This window comes from Gallinula chloropus (assembly GCF_964237585.1).
Source record: "Gallinula chloropus genome assembly, chromosome: Z".
NCBI lineage: Eukaryota > Metazoa > Chordata > Aves > Gruiformes > Rallidae > Gallinula > Gallinula chloropus.
Genome location: NC_140089.1, coordinates 52,398,819 through 52,413,417, shown reverse-complemented (window position 1 = coordinate 52,413,417; position 14,599 = coordinate 52,398,819). Strand labels below are relative to the sequence as shown.

Genomic DNA, 14,599 nt, shown 5'->3' with positions numbered 1-14,599 from the left:
CTCTTCTTAAGCAGCTGCTGCTGAGCACTTCAAATTTCAGAGTGTGGTTGTAAAATTCAGTCTTCCTTTCACCCTCCCACTCCATCAAAGTAAAATGAGGAATAAAAATGCACCATAAATTTAAATAAATATGCCTTATATCTTTGGATAATATATCTCTACCAGATCACTCAGGAAGCTTAGGATCTGACAGATTCCACCACAGAATAAAAAAAAGCAAAAAAAACCCCCAAACTCTTCAGTTGTGGAAGTCTTGAGGTCTTTAAACAACACAGCTTCAGATTTCTGGCGAAGCAGTGAGCAGAACATCTCAAAAAAGAGAAACAAAAGGAGAGCTTGTCCTTTGTGCTGCCATGCATTATGTGCCAACCCAGAAGAAAAAAAAAGATTCATGGCAACATTCAGCAGCTCCCTTTGCAACTGTTGTGGGATTATGTCCATGTTGATCATGTTTTAGGAAAGCATCTAAGTCTGGTGATAATGGCACTTTCCAGAAGGGTTTCATTTGTGGAGCTTAGTTATCATTTGCTCCATGGACCACAGGGGAAACAGTTTAAGACATGCCCAGCAGACATGGTGTGCCACGGTGGCGAAACACAAGTGGTGAGAAATTTCAGTGGGATTTTTTTGCTCAATTGCAACCAAGTACGTGCTCATAGAAACAGTGACACGGTTTGTGGCCACAAAACAGCCCTTTCTCTTGCCAGATTTAAAAGTAATAAAAAGTTCATTGGTATCAGGCAGGTAAAATTCTGCCTTTCCAGCAATGTGAAGAGCTCTGTGTTAGTAGCTACATTTGCCTGTGTCGCCACACAGGCACGCGTATGAATGACTGCACTCCATCTGAATGGCTCCACACAGATAACACCATCTCACAGATTCTGTTGAAGTTGGCTTCTCCATAGACTGAGGTTGGAAGAACATGGGACAAACACCATAACAGTCTGTGTACCAGGCAAAGGTGTGTCCTTTGGCAAGTGATGACCAAGACCACCAAGGCTTTTTCTTAGATGAAGTAATTTGGGGGTTTCTGTGTTAAAACAGGTAGTCTGCTTGCCTGCCTCTCCTTGTGCCTATTGAATACTTCAGTGCTGAGAAGGACCCTCAGTTTCACCCGTGCCCTTCCCAGCACATAACTCCACATTTATGCATGACACTAGTCCATCATCAGAAAGGCAAGAAGGTAAGTCAGACTGAGACCAGCTCTATTTCTGGGGAGCAGAGATATTAATGAGCTCTGCTTATTTTTAGCAGAAGATGGGTAAATCTGAGCCAGCACGTTTTTCGTTCAATCTGTCCCTGGACACTAACAGATGGTGCTTTCTTGTGCCAAGCACTAATGCACTTTACATTGGCACGCAGTGTCAGGACACAAAGCCCGCCAAGTCCCTGCTAAATCTGCTGATGCCAGGAAAATTGGTAATAAACAGCTAGGCAGGGAGACAGTCCCAAGTTTTTCCTCTACATCCAAAGCAGCGTAAAAGCTGTACCAGTGCAACAGTGTCCACTGGTCTCCAGCTCATGGCTGTCAGTGCAGCAAAGAAGGGTCCTGAACTGGGGACAAAGGAGTCCTGAGGCCATGAACACATGGAAGGTGATCCATCTGATTCATGGGAATTAGCTGTTTGCTTGAAGAACTTTGACAACTTGTATTTTAAAGCTCAAACATCTGAACTAGTAACAACTAATATAAATAATTCTAACTATAATTCTAACGTAGATAAATGTATCACCTTGCAGGGTGATTGTATTGTTTAGCACTCTGTAGTAGACCTTGAGCACTCAACATAATAAATTCAGTCTTACAGCTCTACTATCTGTGGCTATCAATCCAACAACATATGGTAAGGTCAGCTACAGAAGAAAATTACACAGACTCCTCTGAGGAGCTCACTCTGTTTTACACATCATTATGTTTATTCTTTGAATACAAGCATCCAAAATTCTAGAGCTGTAAAATTCATGTTCCTCTCCACCAGGTGCCTCAGTGCCCAGGCTTCTTTCCTGGATTGCTCGAAGCTCGGTATCCACATCTCTCGGAGAGAAGTCCAGCCAGGGTCTGAAGATGAGAACCAGAATGCCTCTGGTTTGGGGCAGCTTAGGTGGTTAGCCTGAGCCTTCCAACTCTGGGGCAGCCATCCCTGGCAACAGAGAAAAATAAAAGGGGTTATTCAGAAACCCTGCTAGACAGGAAAGAAAGGTGCTATGTCATTAATAAACTGTCAAAGCATGTCAGTGACATTTTCCTTGCCACTACAGGCTCTAGCCATGTCCCTGTGGATGTCAGAGGGGAAGGAAGCTCTCCTCAAAGTGTCCAGAACAAAGCCAGTCATGCTAACAAGAACATGAGTCTCAGATCAGGTCTGATGGCAAATGAGCAGGAGTGGCCCACCCAAACTGAAATTCAAAGTCAAGGAGTCCTATTTTCATCATTATATTCTGCTTTTATCTTTAAAATGGACACACTTGATGAGATTTTTTTAAAGAGAAAAAACAAGCCATGAATCTGACCAGGAGAGCAACTGGTCTTCACAGTTTTCTTGATTAGGGAGCCCATGGAGAAGGAATATCTGTGTCTAACCTATTCTATACCTTTCCATAGTTCTATCCCTAACGCAAAGGGAGGACATCTGCCCAGATTTGCACAAGAGTCAAGCAGGAAAGCCTGGTTAAATGTAATGCTTACCACTTTGAGGAGCAAAGCCAACAGCTATTTCTAGCTGGTCTCTATCAGCATAATTTCAAGAGGATTAGATCAGGAGGAACAGGCCCAACTCCTCTCACTAACACACAACCTGATTCTACAAGCTCTCTGAGCAACCTGTCTTCAAACGTTCCAGGTCATCTAAAGCTAGCCAGCAAGTTAGGCTATTTTCTATAGTCTCACAATAATCTCCTCCCTGAACAATTCAGGCCTTCTGCTGCAATGACCACCACCAGCTCAACAGTCAATGTGTATGAGCTCAAGCACAGAAGTAGTATGAGGAACACCTGCTCTGACCCTGCACCCACACCTTTTGCCAGCACCTTCTGAGATAATGATGCATGACCCAACAGCATTGAAATACTAGTGGTTGTAGGCTGGTCAGAAATCTGGTAACTGAACTTCCTGGGACAAATCTGAGCACCATATTAAAGCCTATTTGAGACACAAGAATAAATTCACATGTACCTGTTCTTTCCTTCTAATGTTTTCCCACACTCTGTTACACACCATGCACTCAAAGGCGTCAATGTAATTGTCCTGGGTGATATCTTGCACTCCCCACTTGCGTTCCTTCATTGCCATAAGCAGCCTTGGGTTGGAAATGTCCCCTTTCAGTTTCCACTGTAAGTAAGACTCATATTCTTGATCATTTGTATCCAGTGATTTTATATAGTGGGCCAGCTCCCGAGGGTGTGAAAAGCTGGATACCAGGATTGCACTCTTGTTACTAGGAAGCCAGTCTACAATGCTGGGAGACCCAAAGTACACTGGTACCACTCCCAACTTCAGTGGCCGCCAGAGCTTTTCAGTGATGTAATCTTCACAGACAGCATTTTCAAAAGCAAGAATGAACTTGTACTGGGCCAGTATTTTATAGAAGTTCCCATCATCCATGGCAGTTGGATTTCTGAGGTGCTGAGGAAGGTCTCTGTTATGCAGACATTCCCCGTAAGAGTCCACTTCAATGTGGCACATCAGTTCACGCACGTAGCTGTCCCGATCCGAAGGCGGGTTGCAGTCAGACTGCACGTACACAAGTGGTGCAAGCCTTTTCCTCAGTCTGTTCTTCAGCTGCAGTGGGATCATGTACCTCAAGGACTTCAAGACCTCTATCCCCTCGAGGTACTGAGTGGTGAGCGGTAGGTGAGAGTGGCGGCTGAAGGTTGCGGTGTGGTTGAATAAGGTGATGGCTGGTTCATGGAAGAGTTTGTAGTTGTTTTTCGGTGACTCTTCATGGAAAAGGGCCCAGTCATGATAGTCTTTACGAGGGAGTGGTAAGCTGTCTATACTGAAGTCAGTACCTAGACAAAAGTATAGTGTTTAGTCTGCCCCTATCACGTAACACTAATTACAATAGCACACTAGTTTTAATGTCAGTGCTGCAGCAATCACATTTACAGTATTATAAGGTGGTATTGCAAAGACAGCAATTCATGCAAAGGCAGAGGACTGTTATGACAGATAAAACTGAATTTGGCAGGAAGAGCATCTAGAGAATGGGGAACAGTCGTAAATACTAGAAATGGTTCCCTTTCAGGTCACAGTAGTTTAAAGGCCTCTCATTTGAAAAGCTCACTAGGAAATCTACATTGTAATGCACTGAAATGGGACTAATAAGATGCTTAATAATCCCTTGCTTTTGAAATAGGGGAACAGATGGTACTGCCTCTATCTGTGATTTGAGAGAAATGGTTACTGCAGGGCTCAATTTCATTCTAGTAGCAAAACAACAAAACGGATGCTAAAATATTGGACAGGGTTAAGGAGAAAAATTACAATAACCAGATGCATAAAAAGCAGCTTCTGGCAGAACACAGCTCCTCAAACTAATGCCAATAGTAGAAGAAGAACCATGTCTAAACTCTAAAAACAGACCACTGCATCTGCTTGTGTCTTTCTGAGTGGATAGGGAGCCTCCAGTACAACTTATGGAAGATGTGGTGTAAGCTTTACAACAAACCTAGCAGCTTTTTCTCAGTCTGGTCTGTGCAAAACTGAATTCAAAGTACCAGCTCGTGAATCTGACCCTTGCTTGCCCATTAGCACTGCTGTACTACACTAATACAACTAGCCTTATTGCAGATTGAATGCAAAGCTGGAATCTTGACCTCTGTCAAAATACTTTCTCACTGATTTATAACCCTACCTATTCTTTATTTAAGTACAAGCACTGAACATGCAAAATTTTCAACTGGTACTGTCAAGCAAGGGTGGTTCATAAACCGAAACAAACTGCACACAGCTGCTTTAGAAACCACCACAAATGCCTTCTCTTTGGAGAAGTCATCCTGCCATCCCAGTCACACTGTTGCACCCTTGACCTCAAACCACTGACAGGAAAAACAAAAAGGAGCTAGTGAAAGCCTAATAAAGAATTTTGATGCAAAAAACAAGACATAAAGAATGGGGGAAGAAAAGCCCAGCAGTCTAGTGGTCTTTGTGGCTGCACAAGCCTGCCAAGACGACTCAGATAGATGTTAGCTACCAGTAACAAAAACCTCCTGTAGAGCAAGATCTTCCAAGAGCAACAGTTGACTTTTTTTAAGGCCACTAAGCATTTAGCCTTCTGTTTTCCACAGAAGGGTGCTCCAAGCCCTCAACACTAAAATGACGAAGGGCTGTGCCACTCACCGACAAACTGTACTTGCTGCCTCCAGTTTTGATGTGCTATATAGTGTTATAGTGAGGAAAACTGAATCAAATTCTCGCAGGGAAGCTTATAAGGCCTGTCTGGTTTTTAAAAATAACCCTTTGTTCTAAGTGATGCCCAGAAGAGAAGCAGCCATACATACAGACAATAATGAAATGCTGTGGACTGAAACCATAGCACTTCAGCTCCAACTCTCGCAGGGTGCTCCCTCTTCAAGGTAGTATTGTGGGGAAGACAGAAGGAAAATGCAGTAAAGAATGAGACAAGGGAAGGAATGACAGAGAGACAAAAAAGTAACATGTAAAATTACTGAACAAGGAATTAGACAAAGAGAAACTTAAAGAAAAAGCCACTATAGATCAGAGCACATCAGAATTACCAATTCTAAAACTTAATCAATCTCAGCCGAGCAAGAAGACAAAAAGCTTTTAAGGATTAAAGGGAAGATAACATCAGCATGATCCAAACCCTGAGAGATGAAAGAAATAAAGGAGCTTAGGAGGGGATAAAGAAGGCTCAACAAGACTACAACTGCAAGCCATTTCAACTTCCAAACTATTAATGAGGAAACCTTAGATATGTGGCAAAGTGCAGAAGAGACAGGTTCTGTCAGATGTTCTGCATCTCAGGAGACACTCTCCACTCAAGATTCATACTCCAAGGATTCAACACTCTGACACAGAAAAGCTGGAACTCCTCCTCCCCTGGGAGCAACACCCTTGAGGCTCTGACAGCATGGCATCAGCTCACGCTCACTCAATTGCATTGGTAGCTCGTGCTACATGCAAAATTCTGTGAAGTATGTGATGCTGAAATTGTGGAGCTGGGAATCCCTCCCAAAATCAGAGACAAAAATCCAGCAAGTGGATACCACATCTCACTTCCAAATAGGAGATGGTGGCACTTGACAAAATCATCACCTACACCTAAGAGCTTCCCAGGCCTGGAGAGTAAGTCAGTACAAACTGCAGAAAAGCAGGTGTTTCTACCAAAGCAGTTCTGCTGGAAAACATCCATACCCCATATTTTTGCATAATATTTTTCCTAATCTTTGGATCATTCTTCTTTTGACTAGCTCACTGACCAAACATTAGGGGAAAATAAATGCAGTTTCTTTGGAAGGTGAAACTGCCCTGATCCAGCCTTAGCAGGAAAATGCACATCTTCAAGTTATCACTCAGCAAGATGTTTAAAGGGAAATTCTAGAACACCAAAATCTGCTTTTTTGCACATCCACACCTCAGTGCATCAAGATCAGTGTGTATGTGTGTATCAAGCTTTTCTGTATTGATGCAGCATTTTTTCTTGACCTTCATCTTTACGGGTTTTAGCACTGTGAGATCATTTATTTTATTGTGACTTAAAAATAAGTAACATTTTTGAATATTTTAATACTTGTCTGTACACAGTTCATAGCCAGCATCACTAGAAAAGCTAAAAAAGAAAACCCAAAAAGACCACCACCAACACAAAAACTATCCAAAAAAAAAAAAAAAAAACCACCACCAAAAAAACCCACACCACAAAAAACCTAGAGTGATAATTTTGCCCAGTATAAATAGACCTTTCATGTGATGCAAACCCAGTGTTCCTTGTCTTTAATTGGGTCAGGTTCTCATTCCTGTGCTGTTATTACTTCACTTTCACGCTTGACCACCATATTAGCAACTAGCGAAGCTGACCTACTTGGACCACTGAAAAGATTAGTGCTGAGAAGCTTTTTGGTTCCTTAACAACCAAGCTAAAGGCCCTCCTTACATTTCCTGTTTACCTGTAGCCTGACTGAGTGCATGAGATTCAGGACTCTCTTTTATTTTTCTTTGTTTCCAAAGGAACTGAAGCTACCAGTCACAGAAAAGCATTTGGCTTTATTTTTCCACCTAAAATTATTTTTTTCTCCCAAAAGCAACTGGGGGGGGGGAGGGGGGCGGCAAGGGGGAAGAACAAAATTAACAAAATCAGGCCTGCTTTTAAAAGGTGTATCATTTTGTGTTTTGTAGTCACTTCACAGTAGGTGTAGTGGGAAGCTTCTGAGGTGGCAGAGTCAGAGCAGCTCACAGGTTTGCACTCGCTGCCGCTCCCTGTGCAGAATCAATAGGTTTCTTTCACTACTTTCCATTTACAGTCTGCTGGCAACCCCTTAGCACATGAGCAGAGGAGTTGCACAGTTACCAGCAAAGGCATTATTTTAAGACAAAAGACTTGCACAAGTGCAGCAAAGGCCTTGCAGAACCTCTGCAAGGGGTGACAAACCAGAAGTCTGGAAAAAGCTGGCTTGATCTCAGACTGCCTTTTCATGACTTGTCAGCTATTGGAAATTCTTTTCTCCCATAAGCAGGGAGCACATGTGCTCAGAAAGCAGCATGAGACAGGGCAACAGTCATCCCACATACGTGCCCAGTCATTTTTCAGGGTACTTTTACAAAGAATATCCATCTCTGGATCTATGCTGATGGTATTCAGCACTAGGCAAAGTTTAGCACAGCGAGCTGCCTCAGTTTCCTGCTCTCAGTGCTTGTCACACAGAACATTTAATCTCTAAAGGAAAATAACTTGGCAGGACAGAAAGTTACTCGTTTAAAAATAAAAACAAACAAGAACCAAAAAACCCCAAATCAACAACAACAACAACAAAAAACCCCCACCCAACCAAAATAAAATGAAAAATCCCCACCCCACCACCAAAGCCAGTTCGTTACCATAGAACAGAAATGCCCTCGTCATCTCATTGTGCTGGTAGGTCTTGTTGACAGTAAAGAAGCAAACATCCTCTCCGCACTGACCCAATCTCCCTGTCTCACCAGTCAGGGGAGACCACCAGAGCAGGATGGGATACTGATTTACAGCAGACTCTGTCTTGAAGCTGCTGTGAAGTTCCTGCTTCTTAAACTGAAAAGCGTGTCTCTCCACGGGCTTCAATGGGCCACCACGTAAACTGGAGATTACTGCCACCTTATTCTCTGAATTGCCCAGTTCAGTGATAACCTGTGGGAAAATAAAGATACATATCACAGTGCATTGCTGTCATTAGCTGTGACATCTGCTTGACAAATCAGAGTGTAAGTAAGCATCAAGCATAACTAAGTCTGCAATGAAGTTTCTGTCAAAGTAGCTGCATCTCACTAACTGCAGCCACTGCCCTGTTGAGCTTTTGTCAGAAGATTTCATTTGAATTTTTGAGAAGGACGAAGAAATACATTTCTGTACTGAGATATGGCCATATCACATATGATTTAACAACACAGCTTCTGCTTTCTCTCTGGTAAACGCACAAAACAGAGAATGGACCTTAGTAGCCAGGGTTTTTTTCTGGAAATTAGTTGTAAAAAAAAAAAAACATGAAGTTTTCATGTCTCTGTGTGATCATCTGTACTCACCCCTATTAATTTTTAGACCACTGACTGAAACAGGTGCAGACAGGTCTTAAAGACAACGCGACTACAACTTCACAGCTAAGTAGAGGAGAAAAATCCCATCTGTATACACAGAAATGAAATATCTACCAGTATAAACCACCATTTATAGATAATGAACCTTTAACTCTCTAGGAAAAGACTAACACTGCCCACCATCAGGCAGCCCCCAGAAAATCTGGGGTACTACCTGCCACAAAAGAGTCTTGGGGCAGAAAAGTCTACTGAGTAAAGTGACAGAAATGTTGTCAGCGGGTATACATTGCTCCTGCTCCTAGTTTCAGTGGGGTAAAGACCTTCGTCCTACCATGCAAATATCTTCTTGTGCGTGCACCTTCACAGGCGGTGTATAATACCACCCCAGGAACAGCTGCAAGAATGAGGAGGGAACTCAAGCCCACCAGACAGCCTCAGGCACAGCAAATTTGACTTATGGGGTAGCTCTGAAGGAGGGTATCAGAAAGCCAGTGAGTGTTGTTTCTATCAAGTTGTTTGAAAACATTTCTCTTTCCCAATAGCTTTACTGCATACATTCATTTTGCTGTGTCATTCACTCTCACTGTGTAGCAAGCTACACTGACCGTGGCTAGACTAAGTAGGATCTGTGCAACAAAGGATGTGGGGACAGCAAAGACAGGAGGCTGTGCAAAGTGCAGCTGTACAGAAAAATACAAGGAACACTCCTGCACTGGCAAGGGGACATGATGCTAGCTGGGGAAAAGATTCGTATGCCTCATAGCTTGATAGGATATAACTGCAGCAATATCATTCAAGTCTGTAACTACCACATGTCCAAGTTTCTCCAGGAACATGCTCCTTCTTTGCTTCCAGATTTTTCCCTGGCAGAATTTAGGGAGTCTCTATACTTGTGCAGAACTTCTAGTAGCTCTCTTTGAACTCCTGAGGGTTGATACACCCCAACTCATGTGCTACAGTTGCAGCACCAGGAACTTCTCAACCATACAGTGAACAATCCCATATAAAAATCCCAGCAAGGCACACAGAAGCTCACGGATCTTTCTCTCAGGCATTTTTTTACTGACCAGCTACTGCACTTCCCAATGCTAAGAATGGCCTTTTGAGTCAGGACTGATGGCCAGGTTACCATCACCACGTACTGATGTGCTCAGATTTCCCTGGTCTGTCTGCCACATTGGTATGAAATGTGTCCAGCCTTGTGTCCCTGCCTAATGAGTTCAAGCACATGGACAGAGAAGGCAATGCTGGATGGAGGCACTGCAACACGGCATGGTATGGAACACCACTCCTGAGAAACTCATCCAGGAGCCAAGGCCTTACGCACAACGTGTTCTCTGTGTAACAATACTTACAGAGTCAGCTAATACCATCAGGCCAGTGCTGCTTTCTTTAAACATTCAACCTAAAGCACAGACCCATATGGAAAACTCTGTCTCCTTCAATGCTTTCTCTCATTACCCACAACGGTGTCATACTGTGAGAGCAATCTCATGCATACCTCCCCACCTTGCCCTTGTACCTGGAGTGTCACCACAAGGAAAAAAGCAGCTGCAAAGCAGAAGCAAGATGCCCACAGTTTCTTCCTCTTCATCCTAATCATCCTGCACTGCCAGGCTTGCTAGAGTAGTTAGAGGTAGACATTAGGAAGGCCAGCTTGTCTGAAGTCTTCAACATTCGCTGAGGGGCTTTCCCGCTCCATCCTTACTCCTCTTCATGGTGACGACTACTGAAAAAGGTTACAGAATCAATAAAGACTATGCCTCAAGATCAGGGATTAACTTGATGTCCAACCTTTGCTTTCTGTTGGTGTCAGGATATAGGAGTTGTTTTGGATAAGGTTTCCAGAAGCAGCCTGTACAAAACTTTGCTCCTGCAAAGCCCCAGGCAACTGCTCTCCCTCTGATCATCCTGGATTTAGGGATCCTCTCTAATCAGGGCCACACATCCTCTCATACTTGCAGACAGTGTAGAGAGTTGCTGATAGGCCTGGGTCAGTCATCTGTGGGAAGGGCAGCCATTTTCCTGAATTTCAGATGACAAATTGGGAGTCACAGAATGCTTTGAGCTGGAAGGGTTCTCAAAGATCATCTAGTTCCTGCCATGGGCAGGGACACCCTCCACTAGACCAGGCTGCCCAAAGTCCCATCCAACCTGGCCTTGACCACTGCAAAGAAGGGAGCAGCCACAGCTTTTCTGGGCAACCTGTTCCAGTGCCTCACCATCCTCACAGTGAAGAATTTCTTCCTAATGCCTAACCTAAATTTAACTTGTTTTAGCTTAAACCCACCACCCCTTGTCTTATCACTACATTCCCCAAGGAACAGGTCCTCTCCATCTTTCCCTTTAGGTACTGAAAGGCTGTTAAAAGTCTCCCCAGAGCCTTCTTTTCTCCAGGCTGAAGAAGCCCAAGACTCTCAGCCTGTCCTCACAAGAGAGGTGCTCCAGCCCTCTGACCACCTTCATGGCCCTCCCCTGGACTCACTTCAACAGCTTCATGTCTTTCTTGTATTGCAGACTCCAGAGCTGGATGTAGTAACCAGAGCAGCACAGAAGGGCAGAATTACCTCCCTTGACAGTTTTGGATGCAGCCCAAGATACGGTTGGTTTTCTGGGCCAATTGTCCTGCTTTTCCACTGACTTACAAACAGGTGAGCCATGAAAGACTTTCTTTCTCTGGACAAGCCCTGAAAATGCTCCTAAAGGAGGGATACAACTATCTGGCCTTGGGTATTAACTAAACTGCAGTCATCTGGGATTGCTGTTTACCAGTGTATCTAGCCTAACGCACAGAGAGAGTAACTATACAGCACACACATAAACTCTCTCCTCACCTAAAAATTTACTTAAATTTAGCAAGTTCTCCTTCCCCTGTAATCTACAGCTATGCTGGGCTGCCCCTTCTCAAATAATTCCTCCCCTTCCCTAAGGCTTTATTTAGCTTTGACAAAGCCCTACTCTGTTGCTGCATGCTTGATGTTGCCATGTGAAAATCCCAACTCCTGGCAACAGGAGTAGGTGCAAATTCCAGCTGCATCATTAACAACAACAACAAAAAAGGATGGGAGAATGCAGAGGAGTAAAGTTTGAGAATGTGGATATTCTTGAAGTTCAGAAAGCAGACACACACACTAAAAATGTGTAACAAATTGCTATTTTAAAACTAACTGCTTTCAGTGATGTGCCTCCTGTAATTTAGGCTGGGTTTATTTGAAAAGAAGGTGTATGTGATTGTCTCCATGAGAATGCAACCTACTAGACTTTCTCCCATCCTAATGCCACTCACAAAATTGCAAAAACCTGACAAAGGGGGATGAGTCAGAAAACTACTGCCAACCACAGCACCACCTCTGTGACACTGGTAGCTAGAGACAAAAAATTAATCCTGCTTCCATTGCAGCATGGGTTTATCCCTTCCCATCGACCATCAGACAAGATGTAGTGAAACCTCACATGAAACCACGCTGTGTGAATTCCGCTCTGCATGGGACAGCTGCTTTTGAGGGGGTTTTCTTTGAGGGCACAAAAGCTTGCGGCTGCCAGTTCAGTGCTTCTCAAATAAGGTAGGATCTCTTACAAGGGCTTTGTATCTTCTGTGTGCTTCATGCATGAGAGACAAAATGGGATACAAGGAGGGGATGGGGCTGATTTCTGACACAACTACACTGGTGAAAATCTACTCAAGGCATAACCGGGAGCACAACAGTCTCTTTAATACCACATGTCTTACCTTGTGTGTGACAAAAAAGTTAAGCACCTGACCACCCACTGAGCCGCCCTACCCCCAGCCTCAGCAAAAGACTAATCATTTCATGTTTGGGTATTCTTCTAGAGAGGGAACTGCCTGCACCATGGGTGTGCTGTACCAACTGCCCCAGGGTATTGTGCTGGGTCATGGCTTCATTCTCGCACTTGTAGCATCCAGCACTCCATGCTCTTACCCAGTGGTGCGGTGCACACTTGGAGTGGCCCACTCAAGGCTCTGTCCTGTCCCAACTCCGCTGGCACAGGTGACCTCGCAGTGCTGTCACACCTCACTGAGGCCGAGCTGAGGACTTGAAGGATGGCGGATAAACCGCCACCCTTGGCTGTCCTGCGGCGGAAGCAGCAGCTCCCTGCAAACGTTGCCAAACTTCCTACCAGCTCTCCCTACCGCCTCTACTTCCCGCTGTGCCTCACTGCATCTGCCCGGGCTCAGCATCCCAACAGGAGCTGCGCCTCCCTCCCCAGCGCCGCTTCTTCCTCCCCCGTCGCCCGGGGCTCAGCCCGTCCCGCGGCACGGGCAGCGGCTGCTACCCCGGCCCTGCTCCCCGCCCGTGGCTCGGGCATCCTCCGGCCGGGCGCCCGCAGCCGTACTCACCCCGAGAAAGTCGCTCCCGCCTCACCGCCGCCGTACCCCTCTCGTTGGGTTTGAGGGTTTGGGGGGAGATGGGTTGGGGTGTTGTTTTGGGTTTGTTGTTTTGGGGTTTTTTTTTTTTAACTTTCAGCCTGTGCACCTACTTGGTGCGCGGAGAGAGCCGGGGGCGGGTGCTGGGCGAGGGCGGCGCGGGGCCCGCGGCGGGGCGGCGCGGAGCGGCTGCGCGCCGCCCACCGCCCGCCGCGCTGCCAGCCGCGGGGGTGGGGAGGGGGCTCGGCTCTTTTCGGGGTCCCCACGGCCATGAAGAGGAAGCGGAGAGGGCCTGAGAGCGCCGCCCCGTTCAGACACACGCACCCCCACACACGCTGCTCTTCCTGCAGTCCCACGCTGTAAGACCTCACACATCCCAAAAATAAACCTCTCCCTTTTCACTGATTTCTGTAGCTGTTCGGATAATCGCACTTTCTGCTCTCTCATTTTTTTTTACAACGGCGACATTATTTTATCCAGTGCTGTGTTGGCAAGGACTTGGATTGACTGCACCAAGCCAGAGGGCTCTCAGGAAAAGAAATGCGTCATGGAAGCTGGGAAGCCCAGAAGCGCCTGGAGAGCTGTCTGCCTGACAGAGAGGGATCACACCCCTTGTCTGCCTCACAGAGAGGGATCACACCCCTCGTCCCTGAGGCACAGAGCTGCAGCAGGCACCCTACATGAGACTAGGCCTTGCTCCCAGCTTTGCCGAGCCGCCTGCAAGGCCGTGCGTAGCGATCAGGAAACAGTCCCATCTGCCAGCTCCGTGCTTCCAGAGCCTGGGCCCCTCTTCATGCAGCTTCTGGCATTAGCTATTTGTAATGAAAGACATTTACGTGGAAAGGCCGGTTCTGCTGGCTCCTGGCTCTGCACAGCCCATATTCATCCACTCTGTAATACACACATCAACAATGCATGTTTGTATTTCAATATGTTTCTCTCAAGCATATGCATTTTTATTGAGAGAGATGCCTGATACCTACACACTTCTTAATACGTACTTTTATTTATATACAAACACTGGAAAGCACCATTATCTGCCGCTTCTAACCCAGACGTGGCAGCAGAGGAGGGAAAAAGCATACTCAAGGAGGCAGAGCAAACACTTGATGTGCCTCAACTGAAATGCACAAGGGATAAAAATTTGTGCAAATACTATGCACTTAGCTCATCTAACTCTTAACGTGTGCCATGCCCGCAGCCTTCTTGAGAGGCTCACAGGGATACCCAACAGATGACCCATGAAACCAGCCCCCTGCAGTCGTTTAAGGGACTCCTGCCATGCAGGCTCTGCCCCCTTTCCTCCACAGCTATGCCTGCCTGCAGCTCGTTTGGAATGGCGCCCACAGTTTGCTGCACGCACTGCACCATGAGCTTCCAGGCACCTCCCAAGATAAAAACTGGTAACTGACACCTCAGTGCTGGGACAGGAAAAAGTCATTTATTCTCCACTCTTTGTTTAGAGC

General features: G+C 45.5%; 1 protein-coding gene across 1 annotated transcript; it reads right to left on the bottom strand.

The window, feature by feature from the left end:
- Window positions 1-1,916: 1,916 nt before the first annotated feature.
- Window positions 1,917-10,349, bottom strand: FUT10 (fucosyltransferase 10; the record flags this gene model as incomplete). Its single annotated transcript, XM_084278871.1, has 4 exons — window positions 1,917-2,141; window positions 3,173-4,008; window positions 8,057-8,342; window positions 10,269-10,349. 4 exons carry the CDS (start codon window positions 10,347-10,349, stop codon window positions 1,917-1,919), a joined length of 1,428 nt encoding a protein of 475 aa, XP_084134997.1.
- Between the last annotated feature and the right edge of the window lie 4,250 nt (window positions 10,350-14,599).